The 22,775-nt window shown below is 43.2% G+C and overlaps 1 protein-coding gene across 4 annotated transcripts in view; it reads left to right on the plus strand.

The window, feature by feature from the left end:
• Positions 1–8,664: 8,664 nt before the first annotated feature.
• The window catches only part of pde3a (phosphodiesterase 3A, cGMP-inhibited), a 36,840-nt gene continuing 22,729 nt past the window's right edge, over positions 8,665–22,775 (plus strand). Inside the window, exon 1 of one of the 4 annotated variants that reach the window (XM_058416864.1) lies at positions 8,665–10,264. In XM_058416864.1, the coding sequence (XP_058272847.1) occupies positions 9,350–10,264 (915 nt within the window). In that variant the 5' untranslated portion in view covers positions 8,665–9,349. The remainder of the gene's footprint in view (positions 10,265–22,775) is intronic. The other 3 variants (XM_058416863.1, XM_058416867.1, XM_058416865.1) reach the window with 3 other exon arrangements.

Below are 22,775 nucleotides of genomic sequence, written 5' to 3' on the forward strand. Positions count from 1 at the left end.
TGTCTGTATTTTCATGCCTTTCAGATCTTCACTTCCTTTTAAAGCTACAAGACTCGGATAAATCAGTAGAATAAATGTGTAAATGAATAATCAGTGTAGACAGTTGAAGAGGGAAAACCCTAAAGCTGATCTGAAAGTGATTCCATTGCGTTAATACAGAAGCGTAGATCAGACTATTTCCTACAGAGGTCCACTGCTTATTGACCGTCTGCCTCGCTACCGATTTTTCCTCTGCCCCGAGCAGCTGACAGCTCCACACAGAGACAGCCAGCGGATGCATTATTCAACTAGTCTATGCAACATGCATGCACATGAACTCGTACATGTCCACACCCACACAGTGAGAAGGGGGAAAAATCAGATTACAGGCTACACCAAGCAATGTGCAGAGCATCAGAGTGAAGCTAACGCTCGCCACCGAGCGGCAAATCTCCTTCTAACAAACATCATTCAGCGCTACAACTCCTTTCGGTTCATGGCTTCAAGCCCAAACATCAGTGCAGCTACCAAAACACGCTAAAATATTCCACAACTCTTAAAAGCTCTTAGAAAGCACTAATGATTGTGTTAACAGGAACACTTCAGTCAGAGCACAGGGTCCAAAAAACACTCAAGAGCTGCTGCCATGGCAGCCATGTATGGATCTGTAGAAATGATATCTTTATCGTCTTTACGCTAGGAGAATGAGAACAACCCGCAGTGGAATAACACAAGAGCTGATAGGAAGGTAAATAACCGTTACTCTTTATAAACATGGTGAGCAGAAAAGCATCTCATGGGGCAGCAGGAGAAATTCCTCTAGCAGGAACTTTATTTGTCCTGTGATAGCCGCTCTTTGCTAGACTGTTAATGGTTTTGTTGGTATTCGGATCCCACTGGAGACCCAGACCACCTCCCTCCTTTAGCTGGAATGCCTCAGGAGGACCTTGATTTACATCTGCACAGTGTGCAGAGTTACAGTTAATGTGCTGCCCCAGAATGTGATTGCACACTTCATCACCACGTTTGGCAGCAGCACAGAGACTAACCCTGTTTGAACCCGCTGTTTACTGCACTTAATGCAATCAGGCCAGGCCAATTCAGCCGAGTGCCTGCGTCACAACAGCCCCGCTAATGGGGTGGAGCGCTACTGTATGCCTGGGTTGTAAACAGTGGCCTGGCTTCTTGTTTAGATTTGATTCAGCTGCTGCCTCTCTCGTGTGCTCACTTGGCCTCCGTCAGGTTCTGTCTGGCTCTTCTGTTTTTGAGAGTTGCAGAGCATGGGGCTATGGAAAAAAAGAAGAGATGTGTAAACATCAAAAGAGAGAGAGAGAGAGAGAGAGAGAGAGAGAGAGTCAGACTTCCACATATAAAAAGCCCCATGATGTTGACAAAGAGAGGTCAGGGGTAGAGAGAGAGAGAGAGAGAGAGAGAGAGAGAGAGAGAGAGAGAGAGAGAGAGCGTGTTGTAAAATTAGTTTATTGAAAGTTCTCTGCAAATATGGCATATTTTAGGTCACATCAAATAAATAAATAAATAAATAAATAAATAAATGAGTGCCATGCAGTTTGCTCAGTCTGGTGTCGTAGTGCAGAGCTTTGATCTCTCAAGGTAGTGAGGAAGTGTTTTTTTCTTTTTTTTCATTGTTCAGCTGAGATTTAGGGTTCCTGCAAGTGATAGGCTCTGAGAACGTTCCTGATTTTGCTCTTTTTACGACCCCGCTGTAAACATCTGTCACTGACACCACGGTGGCTTCTGGGATTTGTTCTACTATTTAGATGGTACTGTGTCCACATGTCTAAAATAATGGATGACCCAAAGTCCAATAGGGCATGAGAAGAATCTGTGTTCATCATTATCCAGACACTGAAACCTCAATATATACAACAAGCTCTGCGTGAGCCTTTGGTCCCATAAGCAAGGTACACAAGCCGAGGTTATTTTTAGGGTGCAGTTCCTGTTTGGATAAGATTGGGTTTCCTGTTAACACTTGATTTCAAATGTAAGGGTATTTTAATGACCACAAAACACTGGCTTTCTGAAATGATGACTGGAGGAGATTAGTGATGAAGATCTATGTGTGTGTATGTGTGTGTGTGTGTGTGTGTGCATGGTGGAGAAAACAAGGCAAGGCTGCTTTATGAGATGGGCTTCTGTGTAGAACCAGAGGTTGAGGTTCCTAGGAAATGAAAGGAAATGACTAGGACCTGTAGGATTTAGCTGGTGCTGCTGCTGCTTTTTAGCCAGTGTTGTTTTAATGTAGTGGTCTGGAGGACCTGAAACATCCTAAGGAACATGGTCCAGGATCCACAAAAGTGCTTCACTAACAGGAAGGTCAGGTGGAGCTTGTGGAACCAGGCCACAGGAGCATCATCAGTGATCCTTTAACCGTCCTGAGCTAGTGGAAAAGTGGTAGGTCCAATCTCTCGTGGCGGTGGTGGCTCAAGTGGTTAAGGCGCTGGGTCATCAGGGGTTCAAGCCCCAGCACCACCAAATTGCCACTGTTGGGCCCTTGAGCAAGGCCCTTAACCCTCTCTGCTCCAGGGGCGCTGTATCATAGCTGACCCTGCTCTCTGACCCCAACCTCCAAGGATGGGATATGCGAAGAAAAGAATTTCACTGTGCTGTAATGTATATGTGACAAATAAAGGCTAATTATTATTATTATTACTCTCTGCAGCGTCAGTGCTCTATGACCTGACCAGCTCCGTCTGCAATAATCTCATGCTGCCCAGGATGGAGGCCATCCTCAGCAGCAGCGAGTGTTTTTTCAGGTCAGTCACATGATGGGCTTAAAAGCTCCTGCCACATTACGACCTGCTCCTTTCATCAAACTCTGTCTCAGAGGAGGAATGGAGTAGGTTTTAAAGCTGGACCTTCCCTCACAGTCCCTGATGAGAGTGTAACAGCTGCACAGATGCAGATTCAGAATGTAGAACTTGCCTGGTGATTATTGTTGCCATGGAGACTCTTAAGCATTAGAGCATTAATTCTACGTAGCTTTAATGGCTAGAGAAACGATCCTGGGTGAGGATTTTTTTAATCCTTCTTGCATGTGATATATAAGTCGGTGACCTCGTGGGAACTTGATGGCTCACAAAACACAAACACGGTTTTATGATCCTCTTTGTACTCACACTTCATGGTTAATAACTTCCTCCTTTTTTTCTATTTCTCTAAACTCTTTGATTTCTATGAAGATAGTCACACATTAATTTGACTCATTTGTTGTGTAAACGTTGCTGGTGTGTTAACTCGCTGTTGTGAAATTTTATAGCCGTATTTTGTTGTACAGTGTCGTTGCTCCCTCTGTATCTGACCCGTGCTATAATAATAAGTCATAGCTGTAAACGCCTGCGGTTCTGGATTGAACCGGATCTCGGCTGTTTGATGTCGTAAACCTGGACGATGTCTTTAACGTGGAATTCTTTAAAATTGCATGCTTAAAGATTTCTCAGAATTCAGTCAGAGTGCTCTTGTTTCGTTAGTTTTGTGTAGAAACGTAGCTAACAGCGTGCAGACAAAACATTCCCTCGGATCTGTCTGCACGTAATCGTGTCGCTAAACCTTTTTATTTCTTCTGAGGTAAAGATACAGGAGCGTGACCTTTCTTGGTCCCATCTGAGCTTAAAAGCCACAGTAACTCTGTCAGAAGTGACAAACTACGCACTCTGAGACTTCCATAGGAACCGTCTGGCTTTTCTCATGTGTGTGGACTCCCTTAGCTCTTTCCCCCACACTTCACCATGTTGATAATGGAGATTGGAAAAATAAAGCATTTCCTTGTGGGTAGCGAGAGTTGCCTGCTATTTGGGGCGAAGGTGACCTCAGTGGACCGACGCCGCCGCCGCTGCTCCTGCTGCTGCTTGGGAAAGAAAAAGTCTACTTTAATACGTGTTTCGCTCTCTGTCAAACATGTTAAATGGATTCTTCTGGAACTTTATTTTGGAGAACTCAATATAAACAGTAATGAAACACGCATGTGCTGTGGAATGTAACTGTTATTACACCTTTATAAATATAAAGTACTACTGGGATGCGTTTAATAAGACGCCCAAATGAAAGAACTGACCACTTCGTCAAATTCTTCAGAATACTTAAAGTACAGTACTGGATATCCAGGTTTAACAGAGCAATCAACTTGTTCACCTCCGCGCTTATTAGCGTCTGCATTAATAAAGCTGGAGCTCGCGATTCAGCAGTAATCCAGCATTCCTCAGCAAATCCCAGATGGAATTTGCCATTTAAAGGTGCTAAAAATTCATTACGCCGTTATTTCTCCAACCTTCGCCAACTCATTACACGAGTGGTACACATGGTTCTGATTTTATTCGCCTTGTTGGCAGTCTTTATCGCCTCTGTAGGGAACGTGAACCTTTACTAACCTGCTGCGCTTGACTTTGTCTCTGTACGCTTTATTTCATTCCTTTACGTGTTTGTTAAATAGGCTCGAAGAGAACTGGCCTGAGAACTGCTTCGCCTGGAGGAATAATGGAAAGCGGCTCAGTGCTGAGTGGGCCAGAATTCACCTGGACTTTTAAAAAGAAAGGGAAAAAAAGAAACAATCTTTGACTGTAAATTCCCCAACGGTTAGCGGCGCTGAGCTTATCAGCATGCCGATGCGAAAGGAGTTGGACGGAGTGTGTTTTCACTTCACATTTCTGATGGACTTCCTGGACTTGCAGATTAGATTGGGGAACAAGATTGGCTGGTCTGAGAACCTCTCGAGTGGAGACAGAGAGGAAAGCCAATGCTCAGGGGACGAGTGTGTTACGTGGAAACAAGACGCCGCTGTGAGCTTTGAGTAATGTGACAAAAAAAAAATAGCAAGAGCTGCAGAATGTCAGCTTTAAACCAAACCCGGTACTTCCACAGCATCATATGTAGCACCCGTGTTAAAGCGAGTGTGTCTGATACTTTATACAGAAAGCTGCTCATAATCTGTGTGTAACGGCTCATTAATACATTAATAACAAAGCTCTTTCCGAAGCTTCACCTCCTCGTACATGATGGACTCGCACACCAGAATTCTCCGAACGCTTGTTTTTTTTTTTTTTTACCAACATTCCTGGTGTTGTAGAAAGTTCTGTCCATAAAGTATGAGGAAGAGCTGAAAGTGAGCAGTCATGGTCCCGGGCCCTGGGCCGTACGCTTGCCCTGGGGCTTCGCCGTGTGAAAGCACACTTTTGTGCTTGAGCTCCTGTTCCTGGTGCTCAAGTGGATCCAGACTGTTTTCTCTGGCAACTCTTACACAAACAGAAAGCAATTACGTCGCACACTAACCCCTGCATCAAAATATCAAAACGTATGATGCATAGCTTTATTTGGTATTATCAGAGAAAATGACGGAAATAAACTGCCGGGTCCCAGAAAAGGGGAAGTGAACAATGGAGGAGTAAATCATTTTTAAGTGTATGTGCAAATGTGGCCTTAAAGCAAACAACCCTGCACTCCAGCTGCTCAACATCGCTCTTAATAGCTGACAAACATAACGTGGGGAAGTCTATAGACTGGCCAGGCTTTTCTCTTTTTATTAAACAGGTGGGTTAATTCGGTTCCATTAAAGAAGAGCTAGTCAAAAAACAGAGAGAAGAAAAAAACTTGGACACACTGCATTAATATTAATGAAGTTATTAATATTAGATATTAATAAAGTTATTAATATTAGACGTCTCTATTCATGAGGATTTCTCACGACTCAGGATGCCATTACTTTTGAATCTCAGTCGAGGTGTGTGCTCATGTGTCTGAAATCTATCCCGCTTACTCATATCTTTCCCCGATGAGTATATGATGAGTTTATGATGAGTTTACCTCTGATAATTCAGTCATTTATTTAACTTCATAAATGAGGATTAGGTTTTTTTTGTCATGTTTCAGTAAATAAAACAGTTGGGACACCGAGCCAGACTCAGGTCAGGTCAACAGCTGGGGCCCACGTGTCCAGGGTCTGTGTCAGAGGCCATCTTTCCCATAAAACAATGGAGAGTAGGGATTGGTTAGTGAAAACATGTGTTTTACTCATTTCATGTGTCCGTGTGTGTGTGGGGGGGGGGGGTTGTTGGGGGGGTCAGTACCCAGAAAGTAATAAAGGAGGAATTATTTACCGTAAGCTACATACTGACCCTTAAATGTACTGACCCTCAAACATACTGACCCTCAAACAAATATTACGCACATCACACTGCAAACCAAAACCTGATCATCAACAATATCAAATTCTGACCTGACTCTGAAGACTCTAACATTGAGTGGAGTCTAAATTCTGACCAGGTCAAGGGCACTACATTACAGTGAAGAGACACAGACACTAGAACAACACAAGTGACAGATCAGCTAGGGGGCAATAATGTTCAACAGCTGAGCAAAACTACATATAATCACTGGTGAGTTGAGTTTTATTTTCGAATTCCATCAAAAGGTTTGATTCATTTTTGTAAATAAAAGCCTTTATTAATTGAGGTACCAATTAATAACCTGCACCTTTAGATCGGAGTAGGTGTGGCAGATAATAAAAAAAAAAGATTGCTCAGGTACTGCAGTGTGAGACCATTCAGAGCTTTATAGGTCAGTAACAGGATTTTATAATCAATGTGAAATTTGATTGGGAGCCAATGTAGTGTGGATAAGATAGGAGTGATGTGTTCATATCTTCTGCTTCTAGTTAGGACTCTAGCTGCTGCATTCTGGACTAACTGGAGCTTGTTTCTGCTCCTACTGGAACATCCAGACATGCCTCCTTGAAGGTGGAAGCTGGAGCATGATTGGAGGCTTGGAGGCAAGCAGAATGTATACTTCTTGGAGCAGAAAGGAACGTTACACAGAGTGAGAGAGTAAATATATCGGTCAGTCCACCAGCTGAGAGATCTGTGGATGCTCGGCCTGGGGATGCCATCTGGACGGTTGTTTTGCGAGTGTCGACTTGACTGAAGGATCCTAAAGTGACGGCAGTGTGATTTCATTAACTAGTGCTAAATGTTCGTGTCAGCCAGTCAGAACCTAACATCTTGTTTAATCTCACGGGTGACAGATACGTTATAATTATTAATTAGCATGTGTTTCAGTTATAAACGTTATCTGTTCTTTACGCAAACTTCCAAACACAAAATGTGGAATAATTTTGGCTGTAAACGGCTAGACAGCTTTCTTTGATGAAGAAAGGCCATGAAGTAAGAGAGTTCTTCTAGCACTTTCTATCCAGATGGTATTGTACTTTAGTTCTGAAGTGATGAATGGAGTTAACCTTCTTGCTAGTCCTGTGCTTGCTGATCAAACAGTGCAGACCATCAAACAGAGTCATCACAGACATCCTGATTAAGGAACATTTTATTTACCAGAACAAAAGTTTAAATAAAAGAACATGTATTTCAATGAATATGAAGATTATTACAGTGCTTATTATTAGTGTGATTAGCTCAGAGTTATTTTATTATTATTTTACACTTACACCAATCAGGCGTAACATTGTGTTGGTCCACCTTTTTGACACCAAAACAGCCCTGACCCGTCCTGCACTGTGTATTCTGACCCCTTTCTATCAGAACCAGCATTAACTTCTTCTGCAGTTTGATCAACAGTAGCTCGTCTGTTGGATCGGATCACACGGGTCAGCCTTCTCTCCCCACGTGCATCAATGAGTCTTGACCGCCCATGACCCTGTCGCCGGTTCACCACTGTTCCTTCCTTGGACCACTTTTGATAGATACTGACCACTGCAGACCGGGAACACCCCACAAGAGCTGCAGTTTTGGAGATGCTCTGATCCAGTGGTCTAGACATCACACTTTGCCCCTTTTGGTCAAACTCGCTCAAATCCTTACGCTTGTCCATTTTTCCTGCTTCTAACATCAACTTTGAGGACAAAATGTTGACTTGCTGCCTGATATATCCCACCCACTAACAGGTGCCATGATGAGGAGATACTCAGTCTTATTCACTTCACCTCTCAGTGTTCAGAGTGTTATAGCTGATCAGTGTATATCAACATATTTATTTAATTTTTAATGTGTAATTCGCACTAAATCTGCACCTGTCTGATGTGACCTGACCACCTTATCTCTTTTTAAAAGACTCCAAGAGGAGAACCATTCTTCTTCTTCTTTGGTGCTGATGAATTAGAAAGATGTCAGTTTTTTTTCCTCATGCGATCACAAGCATCTGTCTCCTTTGCTAACCAGCTCAACCCTTCTGTAGAGGTCACCTCGTATGAAATTAGACCCTGGGTAGCCTGATTTGATATTTTTGCGTTACAGTAGTCTATTGGATGATATTGGTGCACACCCTGAGGCCTGGAAATGACGTTACCTTCCTGTCTGACTATTGACTGTAGTTGAGTGTGGTTTTGGAGGTACAGCAGGTTCACTCTGTGTGATGTAGATGTGTGTAGATTCAGAAGGTACAGAGTGCTGATTTATGGTGTCATGCAGAAACGCTAATGTGCCTGTGTGTACACAAGGCAGTGCCCATGGTATCGACCGAAAAAAGGGCTACTCAATACGACGCATGGTACGAAGGGAAGATTCTGGTGAAGTGACAGCGAATATTATTTAATACAAGTGAGGAGTGGAAAATTCTTCTATTGCAAATTTTACATTCTACAGAGCTCATGAAGTCCCAAACATCCACGTGTAAAAAGAGATGGATAAGAAGACCCACTAGTGGACTATAAGATGATGAAAACGCATATAAGTAAGGCTTTGTTATCCCTCCAAGTCGTCACTGCTGCCTGCATTAGGGACCGCCTCACGAGGAGGAGAGGAGGAGAGGAACACCGGCCTGTATCAGGATAAAGCCAGAGGAATTGGAAGTCAGAAATGATGTGTTTTTTTTTTCAGGGATGACGTCTGTGTGAGAGCTTAGTGCTGCCAAGGAAAGTATAAATACTCGAAAACACTAGCTTAACAAAATAGTAGGAATAAGCTGGAGGGAGGAAGAGGAGGAATAAGAAGAAGGATTCGCGCTGTGGAAGGAAGCAATGGCCTTGTGAAGAACGTCAGAAGCCTTTTCTTTCTGCCTCAGTGCGCGTTAGCCTGCCTCCACACACACACACACACACACACTCACACACTCTCTCTCTCTCTCTCTCTCTCTCTCTCTCTCTCTGAACGGGATGGCGGGCGAGGGGAATGGAGCCGATTGAGGTTTGTGCGCTAAAAAAAAAGAAAAAAGAAAGAGAGAGAGAGAGAGAGAGAAGCGCCACCGACCGAAGTGCGCCTCTTCCTCCCCCTACTCGATTATTTCACTTTCTTTCTGTTTACTTAAGCATGTGATTCCGGCGACGCAATAAATCACGCACTACGTGTACTCCCCGTGTCCACCCTCCACATCAATGCATAGCCTGGGCAACTTCTGTTTTTTTTTTTCTTGACTGATGGCAACGGGAGCCGACTCGGACATCTGTAGAGGAATATCGCGAGCTGTGCACGAGAGTAACCCGCGCGCTGGCGAGCGCAGCGCCTATGTGAAGGCGTGCGTGTCCCCTCTGTATCAGGACAGCGGCTGCCAGTGGTTTTGTCCGAACGCGAGCTGGAGGTGTGGTAAACTCTCGTCTGCGGCGTGCGTCGGCTCCGTGTCGTTTTGTCTCGCCTTGCTGCTCCAGTTGGTGGACTGGGATGTGGAGCCCAGCTCCAGCTGTAGCGGTGCTCCCCAGCACGACACGGGATCGTATTTTCTCGTCCTGAACAGAAGTGTGCTGGACTTCTGCCTGGCCCTGTGGCATCTGATCGCACCCATTTTCACGCTGGTCACTGCCTTCTTCTGGGCCGGCCTGTACTTGATCCGCTGCGGAGTGCTGGAGCGGACCATCGTTTTCCTGCTCGCGCTGTGTCACCTGGGAGAAGCGGCGGCGCAGGCGTTCTTGCATGGCTCGGACGAGCAGCTGCACTCTCTGACGGCTAGCGTGGTGGTGCTCGGCTGCTTGGCAAGCGGGGCACTCATGGTGATGCGACTGGGCCAGGGCATCTCCGTCATCGTCTTCATCAGCATCATCAGAGCCGCCTCGCTCATTTCGCTGCACAGAGTGCGCGCGAGCTGGAGACCCTACTTGGCGTACCTGGTGGGGGTTCTGGGCGTCCTGCTGGCGAGGTATGCTGACAGGCTGCTTCCGAATCAGCCGAGCCAACTGGAGGGCTGCAGCTCCGTGACAGGGTCGAGACAGGACCTTCTCGTGTTTAAAAGGCGCAGGAGATCCAGCTCCGTCGTAGCATCGGACATGGCACAGCACGGCTTCGAGGCCAGCAGCAAGTCGCACAGGAGAACCTCCCTGCCGTGCATCCGGAAAGACCAGGTACAACTTTACACTCACATCACCACACTACAGCTTTCCATGACCAGCTTGGTGTGTGTGTGTGTGTGTGTAAAAACTTAATAAAATAATAATATAATATTATTAAATAATAATAATAATGATGATGATGATGATGATGATGATAGTGATGATGATGATGGCCTGTGGTCTCACAGACTCTGAACACATCCCTGTTCACACGACAAGAAATTATTATACTCTCATACTAAAAAGGTGCGTTTGTCTGCAGAAAAGAATTAAGGGGAATGTTTTACTCCCAGTCCCAGGCTTTCTATGTGTGTGTGTGTGTGTGTGTGTGTGTGTGTGTGTTTGTGTTTGAGAATGATTAGGAAATTGTTCCAGTGTGTTCCACCATTTCCACATTGCCTCCTGGCACTTATTTCTCTCTGAAATGTTCACCTAGCTGAGGCGAACTCACATGTCTCATTTTTCCTTCCAATCACATGAAGAGAGCATCAGTAAAAAGTGTAGTGGTTTAAAATAAGTATTTAAACACTCTACATACTAAAACATTCATATATATATATGAGGATATATAAACTGAGGAGATATTATTTCCACACTGATTTCCGCTGCACATGGCGGTGGTTCTGGAGTCACAGGAAGTCCTGTAGGTTCTGAAATGTTACTCCAGCACTGATTTCTTTTAGTGTTACAGCAAAGACACACAACATCCTCTTCTGAAGCCTGTGCTCGAGTGTGTGTGAGATTTATGTGTGTGTGTGTGTGTGTGTCAGTTTTAATTGATGGATTAGATGTAGTTACTAATTGACTTGTTTTCTTGTTGTATAAGTTGCGCCCTCTAGTGACTGGATATTTTGAACGTTTATATTATACACACACACACACACACACACACACACACACATACACACACACGTATAGATGTGTATAAAATATGCTTGTAGAGTATAACACATGCAGTTTTTTTGTGAAGCCATGCTGTTTAAATGCTTCATAGTACACACCATGTATGAGTCATTCTTCTCTGGCTCTGAGAAGCTGTGCAGCTCCACACACACACACACACACACACACACACGTGCTGTGGTATGTGGTTAATACAGATGTTGGAGGTTAAGCTTGTTGTGTATGAGGAGTAGTTCATTTGGAGTTCTTCATTAACCCTGCGCACTCAGGACAGGAGGAAATGAAGTGAGGACTGGAGCTGCTGCACTGACTGGGACCTTATCTGTCACCCTCTCTGCACAACACATGCCTCTGTCAATGACACAGATAAAAATTGCTCTGTTATGAACATTGCAGCCACGTGATGTATATTACATAAGCCCCTCTTTGAATGAACCCTGTGCCAAAAAAAACACTGAAGAAATAAGCTTTCTTTCCTTCTTTCGATTCTGTATCAGTGTATCTGTGGGTCAGTGCTGTTCGGATAACGTCCGGGCTTTCCTAAAGTTACTAGAAGTGTTTCGCTGGAATGATGCTGCTACATATTTCATAGTTTTAATTTTTTAAAAATAGGTTTTTCCTAGAAACTCTATGGCCCGAGGATAGGACAGGATGGGAGACAGGAAAGAGGACAGGACAGAGTTAAGGACAGGATTGGAGACAGGACAGCTTAGATTACAGGATGGAGTTAAGGACTGAATAGGAGACAGAATAGCAGACAGGAGAGAGGACAGGAGAGAGAGGACAGAACAGGAGAGAAGACAGGTGAGAGAGGACAGAGGACAGAACAGGAGAGAGGATAGGAGAGAGGACAGGACAGGAGAAAGAGGAGAGGGGACAGGACAGGAGAGAGGACAGTGCAGGAGAGAGGACAGGGCAGGAGAGAGGAAAAGACAGGAGAGAGGACAGGACAGAGGGCAGAGAGAGGACATTGCAGGAGAGAGGACAGGACAGAAAAGAGTAAAGGACAGGAGAGAGGACAAGACAGGAGAGAGGACAGGGCAGGAGAGAGGACAGGACAGGAGAGAGGACAGGGCAGAGGGCAGGAGAGAGGAGAGGAGAGGAGAGGAGAGGAGAGGAGAGGAGAGGAGAGGAGAAGAGAAGAGAAGAGGAGAGGAGAGGAGAGGAGAGGAGAGGAGAGGAGAGGAGAGGAGAGGAGAGGAGAGGAGAGAAGAGAAGAGAAGAGAAGAGAAGAGAAAGGACAGGGCAGGAGAGAGGGCAGGGCAGGAGAGAGGACAGGAGAGAGGACAGGGCAGGAGAGAGGGCAGGAGAGAGGACAGGAGAGAGGACAGGGCAGGAGAGAGGGCAGGAGAGAGGACAGGAGAGAGGACAGGGCAGGAGAGAGGGCAGGGCAGGAGAGAGGACAGGAGAGAGGACAGGGCAGGAGAGAGGGCAGGAGAGAGGACAGGAGAGAGGACAGGGCAGGAGAGAGGACAGGGCAGGCTGCAGATCATCCTAATTGAAACTGTTCATTTGATCCCACTGCTTTTCAGGAGCTGACTCCATCCCTGATTTTCACATCCATTACCTCTTTCCCCTAATGTGTGCCTGAAGTTGTTATTTTTTTCCTGAGAGCTGTGGAATTGGCAGTAACTTCAGGTTCTCTTTCGATTGTGCTTTGGAAAAGATAATGGATTACGGGTTGAAGGAGACGCGAGGGTGTGTGCCTGGATCTATTTGAGGAAAATGAGGAAGAACAATATTCTCTCATTGACGCACACGGAGATCCGTGGAGACCAGCTATATTTCGGTGACATGTTTTATAAGGTCTCATTATAAATGTTTGAAAAAGAGATGCAGGAATACGAATTTTCACTGCTCTCTCTCTCTCTCTCTCTCTCTCTCTCTCTCTCTCTCTCTCTTGCTTGCTTTTCATTTGCACTTTCTCTCGTTCTCACCCCTACTGTTTAATTGGCCTCATTTATATTGTTGTGCCAGACAGAGATGCCAACAGAGAGCCAGCACTCCGTGTGTGTGTGTGTGTATGTGTGTATGTGTGTGTGTGTGTGTATGTGTGTGTGTGTGTGTGTTTTTACTCTCCGTGTTTTGTAAGGGGTCTTCGTCTAGCCAGCCTTGGAATGTGTAGCTTCAGCTGTCTTGTGTGCACGGCCAGCTTCCTGCCAAAACCCTGGTCCAGCCAGAACCTCTGGAAACCTGTAATTTCACAGGTACGCCTGGTCACAGAAAGCCAAGAAGCGGCGGTATAGCTGATTCAATCAGATCGATGAAGAAATCAGACGCTCTGCTCCATCCAAAGGCACAGATACTTTTACAGCTAAAACTCCACTTCCCCCTTTTTCTCCTCGCTAGCAGCGGCAGTTCCGTGTCTTAAAGCAATAGGCGAGACGCACAGTTTTTCCGCTAGGTTAAGCACAAGTTAATCATTAACCCAACTTAACTGTGTTGCGATTCCTGTTCGAATGCGCATATTGCATACTCAGCTGGAATATGTGTGTGTGTGTGCCACATGTGAGCTCCATGGCCCATGGCTGCTGAGAGGGAGCTTGTTATTTTAACCTGGGCTGGCTTTAGCCCAGCATGCCTTTCTCTCATAGGTCCCCTGCTAGCTGTCCATATGAGCTCGGTTCCCCAGACAAGGCCCGTCTTGTTACGCCACTCAATGGTGTGTTTTACTTTCAAGAATATATCAGGCAGATGAAGAGGGGGCCAGGGAGTGGGTTCGAGGTCTAGAGCAGGCCAAAAGCAAAAAAGTAGGTCTGTACATTCTGACTATAAGTGGCTCCCGGCTTCACTGTTGAAAACGACGGATGACGGACGGTTTATTTTCTTTCTCTGATTTCACAGAATGGGAAAAAGTGTTTTTAATTTTTAAAGTCTTTGCTATGTAGTGGGGGGGGGGGTAAATGACAGATCCCTGAAAATATACAGTAAAGTCAGAATGTTAGAGAAAGAGAAACGTTACTGGACCCACCCAATTCTGGAGCATAGAAACAAGTGTGGTGAATTCCATCTGCTCATTTAAAAAGCTTGGACTTGGCTGACACTTTACTGTATGTCAGTAGAACAATCTGCGCTGCTGCTGCTGCTGGAAATTCTGGCACCTCCACTGAGAGAAGAAAGGAAACTTCAAGGAAACTTTAGACTCTGTTATTTTTTTAACTGAGGATCAGTGTGATTCTGCTGTTTTTGTAACAGTCAGTGAGTTATTGATGTGTCCTAACATTAAAATCTGCTCATTTTACACAATGTCATCTGGTGTGACCATCAAGCAAAGATCATTTCCAGACTTCACTGAAAAAAGTGACATCATAAAACAGCCGGATTTCCTGTAACAGACATGTTTAGATAGGTAACTTTGTTCTAGATGTGAAAACAACAGCAGTGAGGATGCTAGCATACTGCAAAGCACTAGCAAGCCCTCCTCCACCACCTCCACCTCCACCCTGACCAAATACTGCTTGACTGAAAGGTTCATATTTATTATTGTTTTGAGGTCAGGCCTGTCCTTTATTCAGAGCATTAATGCTGTGGAAACCTGTTTCTGGGTAACCTTCATGATGTTCCTCATGCTTTAACAAAAACGAGGTGCATGAGCCTAATCGTCATTTTCTTTTTTTCTTTTTTTTGTTCTATTTGAAACGGCTGGAGCGTTAAAAGCCAGCTCTGAATTTTTGTCCTAGTTCAGCCCTGCTCCTTAAATCAGTAAAAAGAATTTCAGGGTAGGATGAGGATGAGGAAATCTAGTAAATAAGTAAAGTGCTCATGTGTGATCTTCTCTTGCATAGTAGAAGGAGCAACCAGGACACAAATGTGTGTTAATCATTTAAGTAATGGTGATGGTGGTATCTTCAATCTTCTAAAACCAGATCTTCAAAATTCCAACAGAAACGAAAAGGTCCTCCATTTTATTTTGTGAACAAACTGCCCTCTGACTCTAGGTGTTAATTATACACTGGGGAGGGATTTTGCCCTGTTCCTGAACCTTTCTTCTGATCTCGAAGCGTTGAATACTGAAGGGAAAAAATGAAAGTGTGGTGATTCAACCCCAATGATATTCCTGCTAAAAACCAGCAAGAAGAACCAGAATAGCAACCTGCTCCCCCTTTCCCATTAGCCATTCTGGTGTTTCCGGAGTGGAGATGTTAATGTAGATATAGCTGTGTCATTGTGCGTATAATGGCCTGTACAGTCATTAGCCTGTTCACGTTTTCAGCGTCCTGTGAGAACGCGAGAAATAAAGTGGACTTACAGACTGATACCTTTTAAATAGAGCCAGCAGTGCTGCCTGATGTGAGACGTAACCTCTTGATTTCCCCTAGTCATGCCTTCACATACATGTGGAAGAAATACAGATTGCAACACTTGGCTTGAATAAGTGCTTGGACACAGAATCAGACTAATCATCTCTGGGGTTTCAAGTGTTCCCATTGCAATCCTATAAACACTGGCAGTGTGTTAAACATGTTCTAAATACATACAAAAATGCGTATGTGCAACGTCTTTACTGAGTCGTGTGGGTTTTTTTGTCTTTGCTATGTATAACTCAGTCATTAGTCTTGATGTGTATAAATGGTTTATGAAGATAAGCCGAGCTGTAAAATGTCGGATGTCATTTTGCGCAGATGTCGCCATTAATCTGCTGAGTTTGTTGTTATAAGGGGAAGTGAAGAAACGTAAGAAACGAAAAGTGGCGAGAAGTGGACACTGGCAAGCAGGGACAGCTTCAGCAGGCCGGAAAAAATAGGGACCAGATGTGTGGATTCCACAGAACCTCTGCAGATCCTCCTCAGAACCTCCACAGAACCTCCACCATCACAACAACCTGAAGTTAGGGAGAAAATGTAGAATATTAAAGATTTTACATTCTTGAAGGCATTAAACTGTAAATATACTGCCATAGGGTCGCACCACATGATCTGTGTAAGGTTCAAATTGAACAGGAACTGGACTAACCACCAATACATACAGATCTGTTCTGATATTTCAACAAATGCCTTGCGTAAATGTAGATGTAAAGATTTTCCTCCGGTCATACCACATGACCTCATTCCTTAAACATTACTACAGAACTACAGTACTTAAAAAGGTGAAAGATTCCAAAAAAAATCATCTTAAAACCCTTGAAACCATTTCCAGCGATCCTGGGCAAGTTCCTTTATGATGTCACTTTTCTCAGTGAATTGTTTTATACAAGTCTAAAGATGACCTCACCTTAACGGTCGCACCAGATGATAGCTGCTAAAACGTCTAACGTTAGGATATTATGCAAGAGCTGTGAATCCAAATGCACTGCACTTTTGGTCAGTAATATGAAACACTTGTGAAATACGGGACAGACATCCAAAAAAGGATTTCTAGTCGTTTCAACTCATGATCGGATATTTTGAGTCTTCTATTAAAAAGTCACTCATGTTCTCAGATATTAGGCTTTTTGTACTGTGTATATTGTCTTATTATTCTTTTTTACCATTCAGGTCTACAGGTTTTGCTAAGAACAAAAACAGATCTTAATCCTCTGGTCTTCATTCTGCCTTCTGCTCTATTAGTCATGTGCTTTTGTTTCTCGTTTTCTTGTGAGTAAATGATTGAAACTTTCGGAAGTGCGTAGTTAAGCTGGTGACGTCATACGGTATTTGTAAGGAAGGCAGAGCTACAACCTCTGTGTGAAATGCATGAGAAACCCAGCAGAAATATGCAGTCTTTCCAGCTGTGGGCTTTGTGTTCCGTTTAAAAGTATGCCGGGGGCTGACCCCATCCCCCACTGTTCGCCCCGCCTCCATTTCCCTGGTTCGGGAACTGAACAGCTGACATTTCATACAAACATGGAGCTTGTGCAGCAAATACTCCTGTCTCATAAACTCTTTGATTAACTGCCTCCGAATCAATCAAACACAAACGTCAGTGAGGCACAACATGAGTGCACTAGTGTGTGTGTGTGTGTGTGTGTGTGTGTGTGTGTAGCAGATATACTCTTTCGGTTTTGGTGAAATGCGTGTGACTGGAATGGGGGGGTGGTCTGTGTTATACAGATAACAGTCTGCCATTAAGCTACAATTAAGGCAGAAACACAACTGGCTGTTGTGATGATCAGCCGCTGGGAATATTAACAGACTCACTGGTTCGGTCTGTTATTAGTGTTTAACGTCTCTGTATCGATTCTACTGGATGATAACCTCAGGCTGAACAGCATATGGCCTCCGAACACATGAGACAGGATCTCTGAAAACCAAAACTAGATCTCACTTACAGATGTTTAAAGATAGATTGTGGAAAAAATAACCATCGGAACACCAGCCAACCATCTGTCTGGGTGTTTACTAGTGTTCACTGGTGTTTACTAGTGTTTACTAGTGTTCAGTAAACACCAGTGAACACCAGTGAACACTAGTAAACACTAGTAAACGCCAGTGAACACTAGTAAACACCAGTGAACGCTAGTAAACGCTAGTAAACACCAGTGAACGCTAGTAAACACCAGTGAACGCTAGTAAACACCAGTGAACGCTAGTAAACACCAGTGAACGCTAGTAAACGCTAGTAAACACCAGTGAACACTAGTAAACACCAGTGAACACCAGTGAACACCAGTGGTGTTTACTAGTGTTTACTAGTGTTCACTGGTGTTTTCTGGTGTTTATGTTGCTTTTCTTTGTAATAGCAATAAACCTGGTGAGATATGTGTTTAATTTAATCTGTGTGATTCTCTTTTAGCAGGACTGTTTGGTTGTGTTGTTTGTTCAGTTGAATTTAGTTTGGTCTTGTTTAAGTTTAAGTTTCTGGTGAAGTCGGTGGTTCATTTCAATCTACTGTCTGATTCACTATTAACAGTTGTTTGTTTGGTTGTTTGATTGATTGATTGATTGGTTGGTTGTTTGTTTAATTGGTTGTTTGTTTGTTTGTTTGTCTGATTGGTTGTTTGTTTTGTTTATTGGTTGTTTGTTTGATTGATTGGTTGATTGATTGGTTGTTTGTTTGTTTGGTTGTTTGTTTGTTTTGTTTATTGGTTGTTTGTTTGGTTGTTTGTTTGTTTGTTTTGTTTATTGTTTGTTTGTTTGATTGATTGATTGATTGATTGATTGATTGTTTGATTGGTTGGTTGGTTGGTTGGTTGATTGATTGATTGATTGTTTGATTGGTTGGTTGGTTGATTGATTGATTGATTGGTTGTTTGTTTAATTGTTTATTTGTTTGTTTGATTGGTTGTTTGTTTTGTTAATTGGTTGTTTGTCTGATTGATTGATTGATTGATTGGTTTTGTTACATTTGGTTTTGTTTGATGGATTTGTTTTTATTTTGTTTGGTTTTATTTAATTCTTTTTTGTTTGGTTTGGTTTTGGTCCATCTTTTACTGTTTATTTTTTTTCCTGGAGATTATAATCTATTGTCTGATTCACTGTTTGATTTTGTTTTTCTTTAATTTGGTTTAGTTTTGTTTAACATTGATTTTTATTCTGTTCACTCTGTTTGTTTCTGGAGAGGTCAGTTTTTAATTTTAGACCACTGTCTGTTCCACTTAGCAGATAGGTCTGAGGATTTTGGTTGGTTTTGTTTTATTTGGTTTGTTTGGTTTTGTTTGATTTTGTTCTGTCTTTAGGAGGTAGGACTCTTTTTGTTTTGTTGTGTTTGGTTTGGTTTTGCTGCTTAATTTAATCTGCTGCCTGATTCACTTTTAGCTGTTTTCTGCTTGATGTTGTTTTTGGTTACTTTATACTAAGTCTGGGCTAAAATGTGTCCAGGGCAGCTTTAATGTAGTTTGCAGGATTTCAGACAATAGTTGGTTTAGAAATCCTGGCCTGCTGCTGAGTTTTATCCGACCCCCCTGTCCTACTGCATCCCATCAGCCCCGTCAGTGTGTTCATGACTGACCATGAAGCTAAAACACAACCGTGAACAAGAAAAAAACATTAGACACATAGTGTTGTTGTGCCACTAAATTGCACTTGTGCCTGCACAAAAACGGAGCCCTGAATCTCATTAAGTGTTTTAACGTCAGATTGGCCCTGTTCTGTCTAAGCTGCGTTCATTCAGCCCTAAGCAGTTGTTGATGTGATTTTGTTCAGAAGAAGAGAATAACTAGGTTCTCCTCTCACTCCGGGAAATTCATGTCTGCCATTTATTCTTTTTCTGCTCTCCTCCTCCTCCTCGTCCTCCTCCTCTTCTTCCTTCACTTTCCAATAGTGCTGCCTGCAAGGATCATAACAACGCAATCGTTTGAATATGCTGTTGGTTCTATTATCGTAAATGCAAACACAAGCTTCCATTCCAGTCGAGTTAAATACAGGAGACACGGGTGACGTCTATGGTCAGCTGACACTCGCTTGGCTGAGGACTGCTGTGGTCACGAATAATCTACTGTTTAGCAGAGACATCAACAGCCGAAATAAAGACAACGCTGAAAATATAAACCTCTAATCATCAGGAACTGGAAGCCCAGAAGATAAAGTAATGATGCGCAGAAATCAGGAAGCTTACCAAAAGAACAGAGAGAAGAAACGTAACAGCTCCTTTACTGTTAGCGCCGATCATAGAAATAAACAATGATATATAAAACGAATTGAACCTGCAGTTTTGGAGATGAAGATATGTTGTCTACTTTTGTTATGAAATGACTGTCAAGCAGTTCAGGAGCAAAAGAAGGGAGGCAGTGAGGGGAGATCACAGCCAAACCACTAAAACGTTTTGTAAACCATTTGTGCAAGGACGCCAAGACGACCAGAACAATAACAAGTTAAGTGAACAGAGATTCGCTCAGAACCTCCATCAACTCTCGGAAAATATGGCCTGAGCTGGAAGAGAGAGGGAAAGCGAGCGGGCTACAGAGAAACCTGCGTGCCGGTGCATTTCGAGTGGAACACTCACTGCCTCTGCGGTTAACATAACGATGAGAACTTCACTACATTAACCAACTGGCCTTAAGGCTGTCACATGTCTCCTATGGCAGGAGGCAGTGCGCTAGCATCTCCAACTTAACCACACTTCCAAAGCCACGCTCGGAGGCATCACTGGCCAAACTTCTGTTGTCACCCATGTCGGTAATTTGATCAAACACCAGAGAGCCAAAGATTTCATGAAGAACTATTTACTCAATTGCTCTTTTGGTGAATGGAGAGAAGAACAGCACTGAGATCTTTCAGTTTCAAAGCTTCTTAATATTCACAGGTTTACATGTGTAGACTTCTTACATAAATATAAAGCCTAAGGTAGCTGTAACAAAACACTGATTTCTGGACTCTTGGAATCGTTTCTCTGACGAGTTTCCTGTACATACTTGTGTAAAATCTTAACCTTCTGACCGAGGCGTCAAGGGTTTGGGCTTAAAACAGCCCCTGGTACTTCATAGATCTTTATGGAAGCTAAGTAGATGGTGGTGTTGCACAATCTGACTCACATTAGTGTTCTTTAAATCTTATTGAGGACAGATCAAAGCCTAAACAGAATGTAGGATGTGTATTTAAAAAAGTACAACTAATGATTCACAGATGTTCTGATATGAGACGCTTCCAGATATCAAGTTATTTACGCTTCATGTGCATAAATAGGTTTTCAAATATCCTAATAAATACAAATCTGTTGAGAAAGATTTAAAAAGTTTGCCTAACATTTACAAACTGTTTGGAAGCTAGATGAGGTACAATCTCCTCCGAAAGTATTGGAACAGCAAGACAGTAATCTGGTCACATGAGACAGTAGATCAGCTTTTCATTTCCTAATCTGTACATCTCCATGTGTTCAGCAGCGTAGAAAACATGAGACTTTCTGTGGTAGGAAACTTTTTTGAGTAGGTCTTGTCGTTCCAATACTTTCAGAGGATTCTTTATGTGAAAATATGTACGTACACGTGGGGTTTTAAGGTCTGAGACTCGATCCCATCATAGCATGTATTCGATTATTTATTATTCTGCATGTTGGGGGAAAATTCATTCACGTTATTGAGTCAGACATGTGAATGAGACGGAAAAAAAAGGAGATATAACAGAAAATTAAGCGAATCTGTACTTACGTATATTCACCTGAATGTATTTATATAAATATTTAGCTCTTATCTGTATAAATGAGCAGACAGAATAGATTACCAGTTATTTATGAGAGCGATGATGCAGGCCATTTGAGTCGGCCTGATACTTCAAGAGCCAAAAGCAACACGAGGAATTTCAGCAAAAAGGAGGTTTGTGAACAGGCACAAAGCCATGGAATGTTGAGCTACATATCCACAGAAATGCATACTCAATGTAGCCTGGTCAACCAAGAAAAAAAAAACTCCACACAAAGCAGTTTGAGCTAGTCACCCTGCTCAGAAGACCATGGTACAGGACTGAAGATTTATTACTATTCTTTAAGGCTAATTTTTCATTTCTCTTCTTATATATTAAGTTTACTGCCCAGGTATGATCATGTTAGTGGCATCTATGTAAAATGTCACAATGCAGTAAAATGGCTCATATCTTCAGCAGGTATGGATCACCATACGGGTAAAGAAGCTGCCTCAAGGTGGTGAAATTATAATGTGTGTAAGATGAAATCGATTCGCTTTTTAATTTGTTTTGATTTTTAAATCCATGTACTGGGTTCATCTTGGTCACTCGTCTGGACAGTGGCTTGATGTAAGCTCTGATGTCCCTGCAAATAGAATTAGGTCCTTCAGATTTTCCGTAAGACCACCATTACAGGCGACACTGCTCACCAAATTTGATAGACAGAAATGAAATGAGCTAAAAGCAGTAAATAATGTAACGTGCATGCGCTTAGCAATACCTGAAGGAGTGCTCGACTGCGTCATTACCTTTTCATGTCTCCATGGTTACAGCAGTCAGGCAGATGGATTTGCAGGACACATGAATTCTCTTCCCTCAAAGCCGTACTTTTACTAACTACTCCCACCTTCCCAGCACATCTGTACCAAGCAATCAGGAATAACTTTCTTAATATGGGTCATAACCCTAACCCTGAGGAGATGTACTTTATTGAGGTGGTGATATCATTTAAATGGCTGTGTTTTAACTGTCTTGGTGTGTAGATCTAAATAACCAGATGTAACACGTATACATTCGTGTAGTTACGTATGAACGCATCTCTGCTTGGCTCTCTGGTCTTCTCTATGACGATGCTTTGGGACACCAGACACTCTTATTAGCGCAGGGGATATAATAAGCCCCGTGGCTGTGTAGATTGCAGCATGTGGGGTTAATGTAGCCTCTCCACAGGCCAGGCCATTAAAGCTCTATAACCCAATCACATCCTGGCCAGAGCTCCCACTTAGCCTGGCACTGATGTCACCCTCACTAAGAAGAGTGGAAAAAACACCACTCCTTCACCTCACTGGCAGGACTCTGTGTGGCCCTGGAAAAGTATACAGCCATTATTCACCCTGATTTATGGGTCGATGTACACTGTTACATCTAATCATTTGCTGTGCGCTATGACTCAGCTCAATCTTGATTAGTCTGTGAGTTAAGAGCTCTTATTTTGGCATTTAGCAAGCATCATTTACACACTATTATGCTAAATATGCTCAGAGATGGGTCTGAGAAAGGGAACGGTGTTGAGGTATGGTGGAAAACTGAATGCCGGGCCAAACACTCATTCAGCTTTGGGTTGCTTTTGTGTGGAGTCAAAGTGTGTG

This window comes from Hemibagrus wyckioides, linkage group LG19, assembly GCF_019097595.1.
Source record: "Hemibagrus wyckioides isolate EC202008001 linkage group LG19, SWU_Hwy_1.0, whole genome shotgun sequence".
NCBI classification, from domain to species: domain Eukaryota; kingdom Metazoa; phylum Chordata; class Actinopteri; order Siluriformes; family Bagridae; genus Hemibagrus; species Hemibagrus wyckioides.